The sequence below is a fragment of the Tasmannia lanceolata genome, unplaced genomic scaffold, assembly GCF_043159265.1.
Source record: "Tasmannia lanceolata isolate RefF3 unplaced genomic scaffold, GAP_Taslan_0.1 ptg000002l, whole genome shotgun sequence".
NCBI classification, from domain to species: Eukaryota; Viridiplantae; Streptophyta; class Magnoliopsida; order Canellales; family Winteraceae; genus Tasmannia; species Tasmannia lanceolata.
Window position 1 is genome coordinate 41997732 of NW_027518679.1, and position 22390 is coordinate 42020121.

At 36.4% G+C, this 22390-nt stretch overlaps 2 protein-coding genes across 2 annotated transcripts; both read left to right on the forward strand.

The window, feature by feature from the left end:
* The first annotated feature begins 2653 nt into the window (after positions 1-2653).
* Positions 2654-8724, forward strand: LOC143885042 (histidine kinase CKI1-like). The gene is made up of 5 exons (XM_077388999.1): positions 2654-3347; positions 3954-4329; positions 5113-5702; positions 6020-7345; positions 8252-8724. The coding sequence occupies exons 1-5, from the start codon at positions 2655-2657 to the stop codon at positions 8459-8461; spliced, it is 3195 nt and encodes a 1064-aa protein (XP_077245114.1). The 5' UTR covers position 2654; the 3' UTR covers positions 8462-8724.
* Positions 8725-18598: 9874 nt separating this feature from the next.
* On the forward strand, positions 18599-19488 carry LOC143891887 (uncharacterized). Its single transcript, XM_077396390.1, has 2 exons — positions 18599-19324; positions 19420-19488. The coding sequence occupies exons 1-2, from the start codon at positions 18599-18601 to the stop codon at positions 19486-19488; spliced, it is 795 nt and encodes a 264-aa protein (XP_077252505.1).
* Positions 19489-22390: the final 2902 nt, after the last annotated feature.

Genomic DNA, 22390 nt, shown 5'->3' on the forward strand with positions numbered 1-22390 from the left:
AATTTAAGTCTTGCATATAGTTGCAAAGTTTGGATTCAGGAAAATTTTGGCGTAAATTTCAGAAAAAATCCTATTTCTTCTCTTCCATTTTCATCACATATCTAGCTATCTATACTGTGAGGAATTATATGATGAGTAGGCATACAAACACGTAAAGGTGGTACCATGGAAGTAGAACCCTTGATATTTGATCCAACAGCAGATTCTCAAAAAGTGAGAAGTTGTTGGATCAAATGTCAAGGGTGGTACCCTGTTTGTACACCCACTCATCATATAAAATATCCTATAATATATATTAAGCATGTTTCTTTACATTGTCATCCGCTTTCTTTTTAAGAAAAATTGGAGAACTTTTTCTTTATACCTAATTTTTTGTTTTGTTAGGATGTGGCCTAACACTTCAAGCATATCATGAATGGGGGCCACTATTTTACACTTGCTATTGTGGGCCCACTATTTTACACCTCATGCTATGATGGGGTGGGGCCAACATTGTATAACCTATACCTCATGTTTTGATGTGGTGTGCCCACCATCTCCACCCAAACCCATGCATAGGGGGGACTATCCTTTTACATTTCATGTTATGATGGGATGGGCGACCGTTTTAAACCTCATGTTCTTTATGTAATGGGGCCTGCCATTTTACACCTCAAGTTTTGGTAGGTGAGGCCCACCATCTTAACCCTAACCTATGCATAGGGTGGAGCCCACTATTTTACCCTAATGTTATTGATGATGTGGGATCCACCATCTCTATCCAAGCCTACGCATTAGGGTGGGCCTCACCATTTTAGGCCTCATGTTTTGATGGTGCGGGGCACATCATTTTACATCATGCATAGTATGGGACAAGAATACTAGTGTGTATATATATACGCTTTAGTGGTTTATAAAGCCTCCCATTGGTTCGTATAGGGGGTCCCCCTTTGAAACGTATAGCGGGTCTACAAGAAAGGAACTAATGGGAGGTTTTATAAACCACTAAAGTAAACTTAAGCTCCCTGCGCTGCAGCGCAGGAACTCTCTCTCTCTCTCTCTCTCTCTCTCTCTCTCTCTCTCTCTCTCTCTCTCTATATATATATATATATATATATATATATATATATATATATGTGAAAATGGTTCCTACAAACGTGTGCAGGTAAGCTACACACATTTGCAAAAACAGGGTGGGGGCCCATATTTTTTGGGGGTCCAAAGCATTCATTTGGAAGGCCCTTCCATGGATAGGATGTTGCCCAAATATAAGTCCCATCGGATCATCCTAACCCTGCCATTTGTGGAGAGGAAAAATGGACAGAAACATGGACACACAGAGTTTGTCCATTCCCCCCCCCCGACCGACCTTTGATTGGGTTAGGACAATCCAATGGGGCTGATTTTTGGGCCACACCTTATCCATGGAAGGGCCTTCCAAATGAATGGTTTTGATCCCCAAAACAAAGTGGCCCCCACACTGTTTTTACAAACGTGTGCAAGTAACTTACCTGCACACGATTGCAGAGACCATTTCCTCTCTCTCTCTCTTTCTCTCTCTCTCGCTCTCTCTCTCTCTCTCTCTCTCTCTCTCTCTATATATATATATATATATATATATATATATATATATATGAGAAAACGGTTCCTACACATATGTGTAGATAAGTTATCTACACACTAGCTTGAAATACAGTGTGGGCCACATTATTTGGGTGATCCAAACCATTCATTTTTAAGGCCCTCACATAGATAGGGTGTCCACAAAAAATCAGATCCATAGGATCATCCTAACCATTCGAACTGTGGAGGCAAAAAATGGACTAATTTGTAAAGGTTTAAAGACATCCATTTTACCTCCACAAATCGTAGGGTTGGGATGATCCTATGGATCTGATTTTTTGTAGACACCCTATCTATGTGAGGGCCTTTAAAATGGATGGCTTGGATCACCCAAACAATGTAGGCCCCCACTGTATTTTAAGCTAGTGTGTAGAGAACTCTCTACACATATGTGTAGGACCCTTGGAGAACTCTCTACACATATTTTAAGCTTGGATCACCAAAACAATGTGGGCCCATTGTATTTTAAGCCGGCGGTGTAGCTTCACTTTCCCCTATATATATATATATGTGTGTGTGTGTGTGTGTGTGTGGGTGGGAGGTATTCTAAAGTGAAGGGAGCCCTTTCAGAAATGGGGTAAAAGGTGTCTCCAAGGGTCGGTTATGCATTTAATGCACTTTGACTTTCAACTATTATAAATGCACAACTACTCCTTGCAGCCAATGGGGGTGTCCTTTCACCCCATTTCTACAAGGGCACTATTCATTTTAGAATACCTCTATATATGTATGTATGTATGTACGTCCGTGCGTATACTCATTTAATAAATAAGATACAACAATAGGCATGGAAGGATGGCTAGGTTGTATTTGCTAGACTATGTAAATTTTGAATTTCTCATGAGAATGATAAACAACATTTGAGAAAATTGATGAAGTATTTGTCAAATTCACTTTCAATTCGAAAAAATGAAAGGAATTTTTAATTACTTGGGATTTTTTAAAGTTTAAACACGGAAATATTCATGATTTTTCCTATTATTTGAAGAATTTTGTAACTATGTTGCCGAGCAAGAAACCTCTTGGTTGTTGTATTGTAGGTGGCACCGGCTATGTTTCTAGCATTTTCAATTGCTCCACACTTATCACAGATTTCTTATATTGGAGAAGATGGGCTTTTCTTTTCATATTATACAGAAGGAAACCATACACTTGCGCTGTTCGCAAATACTTCGTATTCTTCATCTGGGTCAAATACAAATCCCACTGTCTATCGTTGGTACAGTCAGCCTGTAAATGATATCGGAATGAGATATGGGGAAGCAATTGATTCAACTCCAATCACACTTGTAAACTCAAGCTGGTTTAACAATGCTTTGGATAGTGAAAATGGTTATGCTCTTTTGGGGTTGGGGTGGGGCAAATTTCAAGAGCCTCTATTTCTATCCATGGCTCTGGTAAACAATGTTCTTCCCCGAGGTCGATGGGGAGTGATTTCTCTTGGAGTTCCTAAAAAAATCTTTACGAATTTCATGTCAAGTATAGACCTTCATGGAGGGGACCTGTATATGGTTACTGAAGATGGGCAGTTACTTGCAAAGACTAGATTTCCATACGAAAAAATGTTGCTCAGTAATATGACAGTTTCAGTGCAAATGACAGAATCAGACAATTTTGACCTTCCTTGTAATCTCAACAGTTATTCAAACAGTCGTCTTAATCAATTAAGTGGATTGAATGAGAAGATTTGGGGTGAGCAATACACATTTTATTGTGCTCAATTTGAGATTGCCGGAGTCCGATCGGTATGTTGTTATTCATTGAACTTTTATTTCCTTTTGAACAAAAATTGCTGCTTTATTGATTATCAGAAAGAAAATTATGATATTCTCATAAGGATTACTGAACTCATTGTTTGCTGTTCATTTTAGTCATTTTGTAAATTCCACTGTAATGGGCATTCCATTTTTCTTCCAAAGTGAAATATTTTAGCGTATTTTTCCATTTTGGAAAAGATAAGATAAAGATTTAAAGAAGTCAACAATTTTAATTCTAGAACAGAAAATAGAAGTTAAAAAAAAAAAAACAATAGAATACAGTAAAGCAAAGTATAACTACATATTTCATTCAAAGTATCATTTATTAATATTAGTTAACCACTATTTATAATCAACATAGCGTGAGTATATCTATACAGTGTTTTGTTGTTGTTAAATTCCCCATTGAATGGTGTATGGTTGTTCAACTAGGGAGGCCTCTAAGGCCATCTAACCTTTTTAGATGGAAAAAAGGAACTAATCAAAATTCAGAAAGATCAAAACCAGAATAGTATGGAACAGAATGGTATTGATAACTATGATGTAAGTTGTAATTTGTGATCCTAAATTGATTTGGTTTCATCTATTTGACAGGTATCTATATTGGCTTTGCCTCTTCTGCGATTCCCAGATCATGTTCATAGGCAGAATGAGATAACAATGATCACAATGGTATTGATGCTTGCCTGTGTTTTTATTGTAAGTCTCTTCTTTGTACTCTTGATTATTAGAGCTTCCAGAAGAGAGGTATTCCTTTGTGCTGCACTTATTAAACAAATGGAAGCTACTCAACAAGCAGAGAGAAAGAGTATGAATAAGAGCATTGCTTTTGCTAGTGCTAGTCACGATGTGCGAACCGCTTTGGCTGCTATTACTGGTTTAATCGAGCTTTGCCGTTATGAGGTTTCCCCAGAGTCAGAGTTGGAAACGAACTTAGTGCAGATGGATACTTGTGCATCAAACCTCTTAGGTGAGTTACAAAATGATACTCTGTAACTCACAATTCGAATTTGAATGTCTCTCGTTTGTGATCTCTCATATTGAAACTTGTTGCAATGGTTTCATTAGTATTGTTTTTGGAATTTGTACTGATAATTTCTTTTCTTCGGGTGATGTTTTCGTTGTAAACGTATGTTTAAACTTTCATTCTTTGTTTATTCGTTCTTATCAATGTTACATGGATTCTTTTGACTGGATGAAGAATCTGTGCCGGGCACGTCTCGTATCCCAATACTTTAGGATTTACAGTGACAATTCTACGCCTCTTTTAATTGTTTTTTTTTCTGAATACCATTACCACAACCTTACAATTACTCAATGTTAAGTTTTATCCATCCTAATAGTATGTTTTTATATGAAAATAAAATATTATATTTGCTCAACCTACTAAAGATTTTAAGATATTATTTATTATAATAAAATTTCAGAATTAATTAAAATATTTCGGCAAATCCATGAATCTATCTTTTTAAGGTTTGCTGAATCCATCACTCGATACCTGTGTCAGATTCCCATACTCGTATCTGTAACATAGGTTCTTATGGATATTTTTGAAGTTTTTACTGATAAATTTTTTCCATCGGATGATGTTTCCCTTGTAAACTTCTGTTTAAAATTTTATTCTTTGTTTATTTGTTCTTAGGGATATGTTGAGTTTCATGACATATCAATCGATTTTTATTTTAGTAGGTTTTCTTATGTTACTGATAAAGAATCTGTGTATCTTCTTTTTGTGAAAATCAAATTGTTTCAGGAATACTGAATTCTATTCTTGATACAAGCAAAATAGAAGCAGGGAAGATGCAATTGGAAATGGAGGAATTCGATTTGGCCAAAGTTTTTGAGGAAATAGTTGATATGTTTTATGTTGTTGGTTCGAAAAAAGGCTTGGAAGTATTGCTGGATCCTTGTGATGGATCAATTATGAAAGTTTCTCTCGTTAAAGGTGACTGTGGAAGACTTAAGCAGATCTTATCTAACTTACTCAGTAACGCAGTGAAGTTCACATCTGAAGGACATGTTGTGGTGCGTGCTTGGGCCAATAAACCAATTTTAGAAAGCTCCATTCTTGCTTCTGACCATGGTGGTGGTTTTTCTAAGTTATATAATTTCCTATCACGCTTGGTCTGCAAGACCAATTGTGTTTATGATGACTTGGGTTCTCTTCATACGGTTCAACAGAGTCCAAATTCTATTGAGTTTACTTTTGAGGTGGAAGATACAGGAAAAGGAATCCCGAAGGAGAAGCAAAAATCAGCCTTTGAGAACTTTGTTCAAGTCAAAGAATCAACTTCTAAAGGACATGAAGGCACTGGCTTAGGACTTGGAATTGTTCAATCTTTGGTAAGAAATAGCAGCATATTGTTTGGTGTTTGATTTTATTCATTCCATTAGTCCTTTTTATTATTTTCTTAAAAACATTGTGTAATCTTCAATCAAGGTTGATGATTTTTTTTTTTCATTGTAGTATTTTACTTTTTGGGTGTTCACCTCTTTCTAACCAGTTGATATTTAGCATGTTCATACCAACAGAAAAGAAATTGTGAAGTCTTTGTTTGAATAATTGATGTTTTGCATGTTCTTGATATTCTCTAAGTTCCTACTTAGCATGTTCTTGCTTGCTTTAATCTACTTTACAGATCTTCAATAATATGTTTCAGGTACGCCTAATGGGTGGAGATATCAGCATTGTGGATAAAGATATTGGTGAAAAGGGAACTTGCTTTAGGTTCAATGTTTTCCTAGAGACATGTGAGAACACACACTTTTCTAATTTAGAAGGAGAAGATACTAACTTGCTTGCAGATCAAGTCCCAATTGCATCACATCAACCAAATGCATTTGGTACCAATGTTCCAAATCCTCGACTACATATTTCGACCCCATTGAGTGTTTGGTCTACAAATAGTAAAGGTAGCAAGAAAGAAGGCTTCTATTCAGTACTCTTAATGCAAGGTGCGGAAGGGAGAAGAATTGCAAAAAAATGGATGGACCAACATGGGATAAAAGTATGGACTGTCAGTCAATGGGAACATTTTCATCCTGTACTTGAAGGTTTAAAGCAAAATTTGTTCCCTAATCCATTTGACCCTTCGACGAAATCTGAATTGGCTTCGCACAGCAGTTACTCAAGCAGATCACCATCCAATAAATCTCATGGAGGAGAAAAGGAAGAATATGCAAGTGCCAATGAAGGGAGTAACTATTCTCTGTCTCTTAATATCCACAATAGAGATATTCGTAAAAAGCCAAGCTTTAAAAGTTCAACAAGTTACGTACTAATTGTTATTGATATGAGTTGTGGGTCTTTCATGGAAGCATGTTCACTATTGGCCAATTATGGGAATGAAATTCCTAATTCTCAATATAAAGTTGTTTGGTTGGCGAATTCGGATACTCCTAGCAGCAATTTAAGAAGGCTAAAAGACGGACAAGCTCCATGTGATCTCATATTGCAGAAACCTTTTCATGGTTCTCGTCTATGTGCTGTTCTAAGCCTTTTAAAAGAGTTTGGAGGAACAAGTGGCGGTTACACACAAGAAACAAGGATGGAAATTACAGTACATGAATCACAACCTCCTATGGAACCTGATCCATATATTAATTCAGATCATAAAGCATCAACTTCTCAATCTAGTCGTCCCGAAAATCAAATAACAAGAGTGGGAGATGGACCAAGTACTGATAAGCCCTTGAGTGGAATGAATAGTGATAAGCCCTTGAGTGGAATGAATAGTGATAAGCCCTTGAGTGGAATGACTATCTTAGTTGCTGAGGATACTCTTATATTACGCATGCTGGCGTTTTCTATTCTTACTCGACTTGGTGCAACCGTTGAATTAGCCGAAAATGGCAAAGATGCCTTAGACCTAGTTTGCAAGGCTCTACATGAAATTACTGGTGATTACAGTGGAGGACATATGAATCACATGATGCAAGAAATTTCTAAAAGCTTCTCGTATGATATTGTTCTCATGGATTGTGAGGTAATATGACTATTCTTTGTTTTACGTACTTTTTGAGATAATTAGTAAATGTAGATTGCATGGCTGTTGTAATAGAAGCATGGGGAAAAGGATCTTTGATTAGTAATGGTGAGCAGTTAACTCTTTGTTATGCTGAATGAATATTAAGTTAGGCAAAAACATAGAAAACAGTTAGTAAAAATATTATAAATTCTAAGAAAAGAAACTAAATACTTCTGACCATTAGTCTTTTTTGTCTGTGTCTTTTTATCTGTGTGGAATTTCTATTAAACATTATAGACTACAACGATGTCTGCTTGCAAACCTGAAAATTCATCCGTAAATCACATAAGTAATCAAACTGAAATTATTGTCAAATGTAAACATGTTTACTTTGGTAAGAACTTAGAAGTATTGATTAATCAACTTGATAGAATCTGTGATATGCTGGCTGCCACATTTTAGTTCTTAAAGTAACTTTGATTTTATTTCAAGATGTTTATAGAATAAGTTTTGCATGTGCTCAATTGTTTTTAACTACAATTCCATTGTCCTCTTATTGAGTCCTTACAACAAGTCTTACACCTCCAAAAGCTACCTCATGTTTGTCACTCAACAAGTGGCATGTACTTATTCTCCATTACATTGCCTTCCAATTTAACCAATGTGTTATTTTTGTGTTAGTATCACAACTATTGTTTATCTTTATTGTTGCGAGGAGAATGACCTAATGTACGCTGTATGCTATGGAACTGTAGAAGTCTAATTATTCCTCAAGATAATCACTATATGATAAGATCATTTTTCTTATGCTTCTCATTTCTTGAGGACATGAATGAAATCTACTGATTGCTAAGCATTTTCTTATTTCTTGGTGATATTTATGAGTATTTCAATGTCTAGCCATTACTTATTATTATTTCTCAGATGCCAATAATGAATGGATATGAAGCAACAAGACAGATAAGGATGGAGGAGAGGCACTATGATATTCACATCCCAATTATAGCACTAACTGCTCATGCCATGGCGGAGGAAGCAAACAAGTGCATCCAAGCTGGAATGGATTTTCATTTAGTGAAACCATTAAGAGCTGATCATCTGTTGGATGCAATCCGCAACATCAATCGTGGCTGAAAATATGCGAAGTATGGATTGTTTTTTATATATAGTTATTCAAAACAATGATCAATCTTCTTCTCTGATGGAATTACAGTAATTCCAAACAATGATATCGTACAATATATATAGTTAATCACCTGCATAAAGTTACTAGAACCGAAAAATTGAGCCTTTCCCATAAATTTCAATGGAAGGTTATCGATGAATAACTTTTATTTTTCTATAAAATTGGTTTGTCCTGAGTTGGTTGTGCTTGTCACTTCACCAATTTGAAATCCTAGTGGAAAATGAAAACATAACTTAGAATCTTAAGGTGTTCTTCCATCTAGTTCTTTAATTAGTTGTTTCATTGTTTATAAAAATTCGAACTTGAGGGTGAAGGAATTCTATAGATGCATTACTGCATTTATGCTAAATGGTGTATTTGGTGTTCTATATATACTCTCTAGATCACATCATCCATGTTCAATTCACACTTATAAAATATTTTTAAATGTCCCAACTTTCTTCTGCAAAAAAAAAAAAAAAAAAAAAAAAAAAAAATTATAGGTCTCCAAGTGTAAGAGAAAAGAAGGCCTAAGGAAAAAAAAAACTTCAGAGAAATTAAAAGACTATACATCTTTGCTGTTTCAGGCTAAGGAAAATTTATTGTATCTCTTAGTGGGTGCATTAACTTTCCTTCACCTGCAAGAAACAATATATACCTAAAGCAAATAACCAAGAGTGCGACAAAGGTCTCTAACCATGAGGATATCCAAAGTTAAGTTGAATTGAGTGGTTTTAGAGCCATATGAGCTTAGAGAAATTGAATATGAATTGAGTGGTTTTAGAGCCACAAAGGTCTCCTTCCTTTGCATATAGAAGTATTATTTCAATTCTAACCTTGATGGTCTAGTAGGTAAAGTGGGATCCCTCGTATGTCTTCCTTTGCTGAGCTTGATTTTCAAGGTTTTTTTTCACTGCCCTAAGTTCAGCTAAGCATCTCCATTCCTAGCTCCTCAATTTGTTGTGAAGATTTTCAAGAAAGAAAGATCAGATTCTATATCTTGTGCTGATCATGTGTGAGATTGCTGAAATTGGATGAATTTCATTTTATAGTAGGGATCTTGGCCTCAAGTTTGCAGGTAATTGTCTGAAACTCTGTTTGGTTTGGTTTGGATGTAAAAGTCACTAAGTTTCTCATTGTGGTGGGATTTGATTCCAATTACAACAACTTTAAATCCGATCCTGTTCAATTCGGCAAATACCAATGAGAGGCAACCAAGATATAGAATATAATGTTGTTTTATATCAGATATTGATCTCTACACAAGCAGCCAAGCTTGATAGGGTAATTCCTTTCTTGCAGACTACATATCATCAAGGAAATCCCATTGCCTTGTGAAAATCCTTTGAATTAGTGATAATGCATGTCTTTTTTCTTTCTTTTTTGCACTAGTCAATTGCTTTGAATGTGAACCGTGTGACATCTTGCAATTAATTTGGATTGCTTACTGACACCATCAAGGAGTTCCACCTATATTGACATCTTGCAAAGTACCTCTATCTCATAGAAACTAATCAAAATACCTCTTGAAAGATAATAAAAATACCCAAATTTTATAGGAAATTATGAAAAAACCTTTTCTATCTTTGCTAATTAATTAATGTTCTTGCATTAATAGACCAATTAACCATGACTCTGTTTCTTGGTTTGGGGTTTTCTTTGTGGTGGAGTTGATGGTGCTATGACTTTTAAAATCCTTGGAATCTGCCTCTTCCAGAGTGCCCCCCAACCGGGTGTTTTGTAATTTTGTACATTGTGCTGTATCCAACTCGGCTATAATTTTTTTTTTAGATGGATTTTGACGAGCTATGACTTGTAAAAGTTTTGGAATCTGCCTCTTCCAAGGTGCTTTTATCGTCGGATTCAAATCAGTTTTATTGGTGTCCGAAGTAGATATGACGAGGTGCCCCTCGGCCATTGGACCTAGACGGTGTTTAATGACACGCAGGAAGGAAGTTGAAATGTTGTGAAACATCGTGATCCATTACTCGGTACTTGGCCCAACCAGGACGTGACACACATGGTGTAATCCGGAAGAAGAAGTTGAATAGTCGTGATCTGGCTCTTTGGTTCTTCTATGGGAGAAATTATATGGTGGTCGACCGTGAAATCACAAGGGCAGTGTCGGTCCATTTTCCCCTCCACCTTTGATTGGGTTAGGTTGATCCTATAGAGCTGATTTTTGGTACACACCCTATCCATGGAAGGGCCTTTCAAATGAATGCTTTGGATCACCCAAAAAATATGGGCCACATGAGTTTTTGAAGCAGCTGCGCAGGAACACTATTCTCATATATATATATATATATATATATATATATATATATATATTTGATTTTTTAGGCTCGGCTCATTAAAAGCTCGGCTCAGGCTCTTTCGTTTACTAAACGAGCCGATCTCGAGCTTTGTGAAATTTTGAACAAGCCCAAAAAAACAAAGCTCATTACGAGCCAAGCCTCAAACTTAGTGAGCCGAGCACGAACAACCCAATGTTTGGCTCAGCTCGGCTCGTTTGCAGCCCTAGTAATGCACAGTTCTATATTATTGTAATGGTCGTTAGATCGCACCTCTTCGCGACATAACTAATTTTGATCATCCATAAAGTGTCCATTGAGTTTGAAATCATCCATTACTGTTGGAAAACAAAAGGACACGAAGATATTCAAATTTGGAAGTGAAAAGATGTGTCCATTTTTCTCCCAACAGATAGATTTTAGAGCAACTGCGGTCAACCGGGCTACCCGCGGTCGACCGTTGATACACTTATGGACCTTTTTATTTTTTTTGTAAAGACCCGGCCCCACACGGGTCTAGAAAGTTAATAACCTTAATTAAATCTGGACCGTAGATCCCCAGACCACAAATCACAGTGTATTTTCATTTTTTTAGTATAACCAATTTTTGGGGTATCAAATCTTGTCCGTTCGACATGATTATGGTCCTGATAGATGGGTATTTCAAATACCTATCCAACGGACCTAAGATTTAGCGATTTGGACGTAATTTGAGTAAGTTATAACCTTTTTTTTTATTAGAGTTAGGCATAGTTACGAGTTTTGTCTTATTAGGCAAATTTTTAGGATTGACAATATTAAAATTTAGTATTTTCCTTTTTAAATAAGTTAAGTAATAAGATAAAAAGTAAAGAGACCTAGAGAGACTAGGAAACTTACTAACTATTAGTAGTTGACTAGAAAACAACTCTAAACAAAAAGGAAAGCTAGGATTTATAGAAGACCCTTCGTGTGGTTCTCCCCTCTCACGCACACCCAAACCGTAGAGAGAGAGAGAGTGAGAAAAGAGGGAAAGAGAAAAAAAGAAGAGATCCTTGAGGGCTTTTCAAACACTTTGATCCATGTAAGCTTTTGTGATTTTAATGATCTAGGGTTTGTTTTCTTTTAAAGATTAAAATCTAATGAGAAAGGATCTTAAAAATTGATAGAGATAAAGGAAACCTTAATCCCTTTCTTTCGAATAAACCACAGAAATAACTATTTTCTTTCGAATCTAAATCTAGAATACGATATATGTTACGAACGTAATTTTTCCTTTCGAATTGAAATTCCTAGATCATTTTTATAATAAAGAGGATGGTTTTCTTTTAAATAATTTATTGAGTGATGTGTAATAGGGATAATATCATTTTTTTTAAAACCAGCCCATGTGTGTGGAATCTAAAGCCCTAAGTGGCTGACTTTTTTGCATATTTATACTAGTATCAATTTTATATCTTCCTTGTAAAACAAATCAGATTTATATGTTTCTTATAAGTACTATCAAAGACCATAATTTTTTTCAAGAAATTCCTCACGTATGCTTACTCTCTCTCTCTCTCTCTCTCTCTCTCTCTCTCTCTCTCTCTCTCTCTCTCTCTATATATATATATATATATATATATATATATATATATATATATATTAGATCTATATTCTTAGATAAACAGCCATATGTGTAAAACTTATGGGAAATATCAACTGTTTTGATAAAATATCCCACATGTGTAACTTTTTCCAATGCTTTAAGTATGTAGTTTAAAAAAAAACAGCCCTCACGGATAAACATTGTAAAAATCAGCCTTCAAAGAAAATAATTAAAGAGTTATTGATGGAGTTTTTTTTAGAAAACAGCCCCTTGGCTTGGTAGTTTCGGAAACTCAAAGTGAGATCTCTGCGAAACAATTATGTGATTTGAAAATCGAGGGGGTAATGAACCTTTCAAGAAAAATCAACACCTTAATGCTACAAATACATGCAACTAATTATATTTTTCGGTTAAAAACAGACCACATATGTTATGTGATTTATGTTGTAAAAAGATTTTCAATGAAACTAAGGACGAGAATACGTAAGAAGAATTGTTACGATATCTTTTCCAATAAAAACAGCCCAAAAACTATTGATATCACCCAAAGGCAAAATGATTTTCAATGAAATTAAGGACGAGAATACGTAAGAAGAATTGTTACGATATCTTTTCAATAAAAACAGCCCAAAAACTATTGATATCACCCAAAGGTAATTATAAAAAAGATAATTAAGAACAATAAAAGGATATGGTCTCACATAAGCCTCAGGTGTGTGTGTGTGTGTGTGTGTGTGTGTGTGTGTCACTTGAAAATATGGATTGAGGAAACTTCGAATTTGATATATCATTGTGTTTCAGATTCGGTAGCAATCCCTACTCAGACATAGAGGATTTCTTACTCTTTCACATCACAAATAACTAAGGTAGGTGACGGTAACCTAAACTTGTACTCTTGAGCAATGATTGATTTATATGCATGCAATGAAATTCTTAGTAGACATAGAATTGTTTATGATAATGATGTAGTTAAGATGATTGTTCCTATTAATATGCATTGTGCTCTCATGTTTTATTATACTAGTGGCATGCAAATGTTGAAAAATGATGCTTGCCAGTAGCTTGCAAAAGATGAAATGTTACGATTCCTTGTTAAAGGAAAAAGAAAAATGTGGGAAGCAATAAAATTGTTAAAAATATCTTTAAGATATTGGAAAGAAGAAAAAAATGATATGGATGATATGCCAGTAAAACTGATAAGCGACAAAGACAATGGGAAAATAATTTGGTGGATTGGGCGGAGGTATGAGTCGTCCAGGAATATGAAATTCCGAGCCAATCTTGGGTTTAGCGCACCTCCTTGGCGGTAAATGCATCCTCTTAGACCTTGATGTCAGAAGGCAGAGTGGCTATTAAGCACGTCGTAAAAAGTCCCTCATGCCCACTACCTGTAGACGAGGGTAGTGGAACATATTGGGGGCGGACAACAAGCTAAGGGAGCTTGATTTTCGTGTCATGCATTAATAATGATAATAACAAAATATATATTTCTCACTTGTAAAACGTTATTGTGTTGCTAGAATAGTAGTTTTAAATTGATTTATGCCATAGCATGTCCCCTATTACCATTCATGATTTCTTTAGAAATAAATTATGTTACGAGTTCTCTTACAGAATTAAGTCGTATGCCTTTACATTCAAGAGTTGTTTAATTATATTTGTTTAGGTACCGAATGAATCTATATAGTTCTTTGAACCAATACCAAAAATCCCCCACAGGTTTTGCTACAATTGATGACATTGACACAAATGCAAATAAAGAAATCGAGAATAAAAAGGGGAAAAGGGGTGTGCAAGAGCGAGGATAGAGTAATTGGTGTGGCCGCGTGACCTTGGCGGCTATTCGTCTTATTCTTAGTTTGTTTCTGTCTTTGGTAATTATGTCAAATACTCTTTAGTGAGCTTTTAAATGAGTTTCCAAATTTGTAAAAAAAAATTGTTGTATTTTGTTAACGGTCCGGGTTTAGAGTTCTCTGAAAATCCAGGTCATTACATTTTCTGATCCAAAGAACCGCGGTCGACCGACCATGCCTTTCTGGAAATCATATACAATTCCAGATTCCAATTCCTGGTCGATCAAGCCTTCGCGATCAACTGTCCCAGTTTGAAAATCTGTTTTGTTTCTCGTTTTATTTTGATAAAACACTTTCAAATATTTTGAATTGACCCAAAATATTTTGAAAATATCGAACAAAAACTGGGTCGGGTTCAGATTGATTCCAGTTCATTTTCTGCAAAAGCTCAACCTGACCCTAAAATTGGGTCAGATTCAGGTTGATTCCAGTTCATTCACCGCAAAAAGTGTGTTTTTTACCAGCTTACATTTACTGGCGGTCATTCGCCGCTACATTTGGCTTTTTTTACTAGTAGCCACAAAATAATCGCCGCTATATATGGCTTTTTCCCACTCATAAAGCCACACTTTTTATCGGCGGTCTTGAATAAACCAACCCTAAAATCCCTTATTCCTGCGGGTTTTATTGTACGCTAGAAAAACTCATATGCATGAGCACCTCAATATTACATGTACTGGTGGTCAACTTTAGACCTCCGGTAAAACCTACGTAAAAAAATCGACGCCTCCCCCACCTCCAATAACTCCTTTTCCCTCTTTCCCTTTTTTCTATTTTCCCTCGCCCAAAATTGCATGTCCCGCGTCTCTCTCGCCTATGACATCTTTATAGCTTTATTCCTCTTCCAAACTGTCCCAGGAAAAAAAGAAGGAGAAAAGCAGTCTCTCTTCCCTTCCTGTTGGATCGATTTCGCCCACGCTGTTGGCAAAATTTGGAATAAAGAAACTGATTTCAAAGAATCAAATAATAAGAAATAATAAAGAAAGAAGAGAAAGTAAGCAAGGCGAGCAAAATGCTTTCTCTTAAAGACCTTAATTTCCCCACTTATGCAGGTGGCTACCAGGAAATAAGTCCCAAGGATACAATGCCTACACTAAGAATAAGGGCTTCACCCCAAATTCAAAGCAACTAGTGTGCCCTTTATAAGAAACGAAAATTGCAGAAAGAGTGTCTATATCAAGAAAATCGTAAAACAGAAGAGGAGATTGTTATTGCAGGGGAAAACCTGAAGTGATCTTTACCCACTGGTCTTTGACGTTTTTTATAATATTCTAAAAGACATGAGACACCCCAAGAGTTTATTAAGGCACCCCTTCCCCGGTAGAAGTGACTGTTGGACAAAGACCGTATCCATTCCCAACGGTAGTATAGACCGTTGGAAAATGACCGTTAATCCAAAATTTAAACTTGTGTTCTTGACCGTTGAGTTATGACCGTTGGCCCCCAACGGTTTTTACCCTTTAGCCTTTTTGATTTATTTATTTCTTTCTTTCTTATATATATATATATATATATATATATATATAAGAAAGAAAGAGATGTACGTGGTAAGATATTAGATCCGAAAAATTAAAAAAATGCCCTGATTGGTGACTTTAGAGTATTAAATCCATGTAAGAGTCCCTCTATCATGGATTTATATATTTTAGGGCATTAATATCTCGATCTGACTTTACAGATCATCAATCGGGACAAAATAAGCTAGGGTCACTTCACAACTCGGACCCTGATTCCATCCTGAGACCCAATTTTCGTAAATCATCAGATCGAGGGCTGATTTTTGACCTGGGTATCTTTTTTTACCAAGGATTTGTGATCATTTATTCAAAATAATATCAATCAAAGTCGATCTCAAATTTGGATTAAACATTGGGCCACTTTAATTAAGCAAAAACCCAGTGAAAAGTTACGGATCAAGGCGGGATAAGCGAGATCCGTCGAAATCGTCCCATTAAATCATCGATATCAAAATTTTCTAATGTCTCAATCATTGTCAATATCATGGTTTAATGGTTTTAACCGTTGACCCAAAGTTGATCGAATCGGTTGGTTCGTTTAGATCGTCGATTTGCTCGATCTTTGGAAAAATGATCTACAGGCAGAGATCGGGAGCCCTCACTGGTCAAAAATTTCAAAATCAGTATTTCTATGGCAATATTGGGCTTAAAAGAAAGAGAAAAAATCAACGATTCCAACGGCAAAAGAATTATCGAAATCGGACTTTAAAATCTCCTGAAAACCGCATTTTTCGATTTTCACATTCAAAAAATATTGAAAATCTTTCACAAAGATTCTAGGAGATTTGGAGGCATCATCTCATCCATTCTTTTGATCCCCTAAGGATTGCAATTGATCTCAACCACCCAATCTTAGTCCATATCTTTGCAAAGATTTCAGGATATTTGGAGACCTCATCACGCCCGTTCTTTCGATCACATGGAGATTGCAGTTAATCGCAGCCATCCAAATCGTTGTCATTCTCTACAAAGGCAACCAAAGTGGACGTTTCCCTTGTCTTGAAATTTGCTTCCAGATCCACAAAGATTCCAAGGACATGTGGCGTCGTCCTAGACCTTGAATTGATTCTAAATCTTTAGTGCTCAATCCATGCCACACAAATACTTGTTATTGTTAAAAGATCATGTTTAAAAGAGAAGCTATTAAAGAGGAAGAAGAATATTCTTGAATAATGCAATCCTGGCCATCCTTTTGCATTCCTTTTTTCATCACTCAATCTCCACCGTACACCTTTAGGCTTCTAAGAAGGCAACCTAGCTCACCCTTCACCTATAAATACCCATGCTCTCTTCTCCTCTGGACATAATTCAATACTCCAAGAGAGCCCACAAAAAGAAAAAATCTCAACTCTCTCCCTCTTTAAGAATCTATCTACTTTCTCCCTTGGCTGACCACCGCCTTAGAAGACCAACCCTTCTCCACCGTCAATCTCGGCTATTTCACAAAGGATCGAGCCCGTTAGGATTTCATCAAAAAGCGGGGATCGACTTCAAGCATCGTAGTGAGGTAGGTACCATTAGCTTTTGTTTTGAGAGCTATAATTCATTAAACTCCATTAGAGTTCATGCTAAGAGTAGAAATCATACTAATAATATAACTCATGCTAGTGTAGATTCATGGTTAATTCATTTAATGTTGAAATCAAAATTCTTGCATCGTTCTCGTCCCTCTCAATTCTTTCCTTTCATTTTATTTTATTTTCCCAAGCCCATTGGTTACACCTTATGCATCTAATCATATCCGGCCCCTATCCCTTTTAACCTACCCAAAACCCACGGCCAACTTGGCCTTGACCCAAACCCCTGCCCCATCCAACCCCACGCCCAAACCTCTCCTTGACTCAACCCAACTCAACTCAACCCAAACCCCCTCCACAATCTTAACAGAACCCAAGCCCAACCTAAACCTCTACAAACCCAAACCCAACCCAAGTTATACATCTACTCGGCCTAACCTTGTCCCCAATCCATTAAGAACCCATTCGGTCTAAAACTTAGGAAACAACCTTATCCTAACCCGAGCTCAACCCCACTGCCACTTAGACTAACCACTTCCTCAAAACTAACCTCAAACTCAAGTGATTAGCTCAAAAGATACTTTTCAAGGGTTAAAGACTATCAGAGTCCGCCTGAAGTTCACAGTGTCAACCCAGAGTTCTCTGGAATGACACAGAGTACTCCAGAATGCTTCTGAAATACACTAAATAGTCCCCTGGTGTAAACCAGAAGTCGTCAGAACTCCCTGAGAGTGACCCAGTTTCACAGCCAGAGTACCCCAGAGTCCACCTGAATTGAACTCCCAATAGAATCAATTCGAGTCTTAGAAATTCTAATCCTTTAGGAAACTAAAGTGATTAGGAATTCCAAATCCTTGGAAATTCTAATGCTTTAAAAGACTAAAGTGTTAGGAATTATGAATCCTTAGAAAACCCATTCTAGGAAAATCCTTTTCTAATAGAAAATCTTTCCCTTTGATATCTAAAACTTTAGGAAGACCTAGTCTCAACCCTAATTCTAAGATACCTTATCTCGGAATTGCCAATCCCGTACCTCAAACCCAAGCCTTAGCTTAGGCTCTTAGGATTCCCTGCATTAGTTCTAGGGTCATATAGAACCTGCATTTTAGGCAAATAGAAATCGGCTTTCACCAGCTTTCAAATATCTCAATCAACATCCAATTCTCAGGGTTAGTCAACTACATAGGACCCATCCTAGGCATTAGGCATCTTAGTTAGGCATTTAGAACTGCCACTTCTGGCCCGCATGAGTCTAAACTGTGAACGGCCAAATCATTAGTAATATTTAGATTTTCCAAATAAAACTCACAATTACCCCCTTTAGTTAAAACTTAAACAACTAAAGTTATACGAAGACAATGTTTGACATATTTCAGGCAGAATTTAAGGATAGTATTGACTGTTATCATGAGAAGGTGGAAAAGAGTGGCATCGTGGCAGTATACAAAGTTGGATTAAGTGTTGATGAGAAGTGGAAATGGTGCAAAGTTGTGTACGATGAATCTGAAGGGGTAAAGGCAACTTGTGAGTGCGCGATGTTCGAGACGAAAGGAATTTTATGCAAACACATACTCCGCATTATGTCCAAGAAGCAATTGATGAGCATTCCCCAACAATATATCTTAAATAGATGGACAACTGGGGTTAGATATCGTGTGGATAGTGGAGTGTTTATGAGAGAGTTGGATAATAATGACGTATCTCCACTTCACAGATGGTGCCTAATAACAAAGTTTCAAACACTTCTAGATAGGTTTAAAGATAATAACACTCTTTTCAAGAAGGTGAATAAAACCCTTGATGCTTGGTTGTTGGACTCTGAGAAGGAGATGAGAGACAAGGAAGTTGATTTGGCAAACAGTGGGAGCCAAGTAGTAACCAACTTTGTTAGCCAAGGAGTTGAGATTTCTATTCGCGACCCCCAACCTGTAAGAACCAAGGGCCGTCCAAAGGTTGCTACCCGGTTCAAATCCCCGATAGAAAACTCCCAATCCCAACCAAAGCAGATACGAAGGTGTAAGAAATGTGAAAAAATTGGCCATTACATGACAACATGTGGACAAGAAAATAAAAAGAAACAGAAGGTTTGGATTTCTTCTGTCAACCTCTTCAATTTCTTATTCTTACTAATTGTCTTTATCAATGTTGTAATTTTTTTATTTTTCTTGCTTTGAAATAGATGACTTTAAGGGATGAGCAAGAGGATGACGAACATGAAGAATCAATGCACGCGGATATTGCTTCGTGATTTTGCATATTCGCGTAGGTATGTGGTAGCTTGTTTCGATAATAGAATAATTGTTTATTGCTTCAATAGCCTATGTATATGAAATTTTGTTGATGAGGCAATGATAATTTGCAGGGAATTTTGTTGAGAAGGCAATGATGTGGGGTGTATATCCCCTCCCAATTGCAATGGTGAAGTTCACTTCCACATCGCATCTGTTGCTTTCTTTCTCTAAAAACATTTCTGCACTGATAGTTTAGTACTTAGCTTTATGCATTTCCATTTACTAGTGACCTTTTTCTCACTATTTTTCTTTCTTTTCAGGTTTTGAACTGAAAATGTGACGAAGGTTTGTATTGCCATGTTTCATTCAATGTTTTTTGGAATCTATTATCAATGTTAGTCATGTGATGTCTAAAACATTCAAATCTATTTTGCTTTGGAAAGTCCATGGTCTTCAATGTAATGAACAGATTGTGGGTAATGGATGAGAACTTTATGTGGATGAGACCACAAAAGGACCTCTTATTTTCATCTTTGAAAGTCTTCAAGAACACAACATTGAAGTTTTACAAGTAAAACGTGGATTGTGCTTCAAGCTTTTCTTTCTGTTAAATACCCAGAGTCCTTCACTTGTAACATATTGTTTATAATCTAACAATTTGTTGGTGGGATTTGCATATGCATCATATATCATGGGATCTAGCTTGGTGAAAGAATATCAAACTGTAAGGATATGAATGGCTTTGTAGGGTTTCTTAAATTTTTTTTGAATGGTAAGGTTTCTTAAAAAATTTATTCTGTAAAAAAATTTATTCTGAAGAAGGTTCATAAAAAAATATTTTCGGCTATTGATTTATTTATTCATAGCAAATTAGCAATGGACTTTACTGTAACTTGTGCTTGTGGATGACTAGACCTTCTGATTGTTGGGATGATTGCGATGGTTGGATTAGTACTTATACATGACAATAATCCTTCTTTCATTATTTAAGTGTAAGTCACATGTGAAATTTAGGCATTGGCTTATAGGATTTTCTTCCTTGAAATAAATCAAGATTGCCCATCTGTCATGTGTAAAACTGATTATAACAATTTTGAAACCATAGTAAAGATAGATGCAATTTGCAGAGGGACTGGAAATCAATCCAGAAAGCTCCAAAATTTCTGATGGACTGGAAATCAAAACCCACCCAATACAAGACAACAGAATGCTATTCCACTCAGATTTCGAAGCCAATCCACTCAGATTCACTTGCAAGCTATTCGGTTCCATTAGAGTTAGTAAATTGAATTGGTCATAATCAGACGGTTAGGATGTCCTATACAGATATTTTTGGGACACGACCTATTAAGTTGGCGCCCAACATATGCATGGTTTGGATCATCTATTAGGGTAGTTTTTTTTTTTTTTTCGTATACTTGCATGTGGGTGGCTGCGGATACGATATAAAAACTCATGGGAGAGTTTTATATATGCCATTCAAAAGCCTCATGATGCATATGATATAAGATATTAATAAATAATTGCGCATAGATAACTTCCTATAAATTAATCAAAAAAATCTCCTCTCTTATGAGCAACCCATTACCAGGAATATGATGGACCTCCTTCACATATTATGAGCCACACATGTATTGTGTTGGACCCCACTGATTCCATCAATGAGATGGCTTGTATTGTAGCTCTCCGAAATGGTCCTTGTTCAAGTGATTGAAGCCAAGCTGGTAATAAGGACCACACAAGATGAATCTACACTATATAAGGGGACGTGATATATATTCGCCCCTTTTTTTTACTCGCGGAAGCCCCCTCTACTGTATCTATGACTATTCTTTTACACTGAAGGGCGGGGCTATCCCGAGTAAAAACGGGGGTGAATATATCATTTCCCAAATGAGAAAACTTGGGTAGTCCACCAAGTCATTTAAAATCTTATTGATTTAAGTTCAAAGTACATACAAGTACCAATTTCAGGAAAAGCAAGTTAAACAGGCTAAGTTAAGCATCCTACATTCAGAAAAGGGCATCTAAACAACAGTACCCTAGATCACTTACTAACGGATAGACACACAAAGAAACAAGATAAACAACCCCACACCTCCAACTAAACAACACTGCCCTAGATCATTAAGTAACAGAGACACAAAAAGGATCAAGATAAACAACCCAACAACTGCAACTTTAATCCATTGAAGTTGGTTCTCAAAAACTTGGAAGCGTTTGCCTCCATGCACCTTCAATTCATTTGCATGCACCTTCAATCCGTCGAAGTGTTTGCCTGATTGCACCTTCAATTCGTATAATAAATTTACCAATGTGCCCATGTCATTCTTCAATTCGGCTATGTCATTCTTCAATTCGGCTATATCATCCCTATTCGAACCAACTTCATTGTCATCCATATCTTCTTTGCACCAACGGAAATAATTGCACTTCTTTGTACTTCCTTCCTGCGTGTTGTATAAGAGTTAGGAATTTGAAACTTCACATACTAGTAAAAATTAGAATGATTCACTGCTTACTTACACAGAAGAAGGCACAAGCGTAAAACAGGCGGCCTCTATTGCCATTCTCATCCGTCTGCGTTATTTGGATAGAAGCTTTCTTCTCACATTTATAATTTCTTGTAGCAATTCTGATACCACGTCTGCTAGAACTACTATTGCGAGAGGATGCCATTAATTGAGTCTCTCATAATCTGCATAAAACCAATGGAAATATAACATAAACTACAAATAACATCAAATACAATCCCTTGCATTTGGATTTTGGGTGAGGAAGAAAGGTTTTATTTGTTGAGTAATTAATGGGCCTTCTTAACTGACAAACCCCTATCAGAAGTGTGCTATCATCATTTTGATTATTAGTAGTCCAACACTTGATATCTAAAAACCTCAGTACTAACTTCCTGAGCAACGA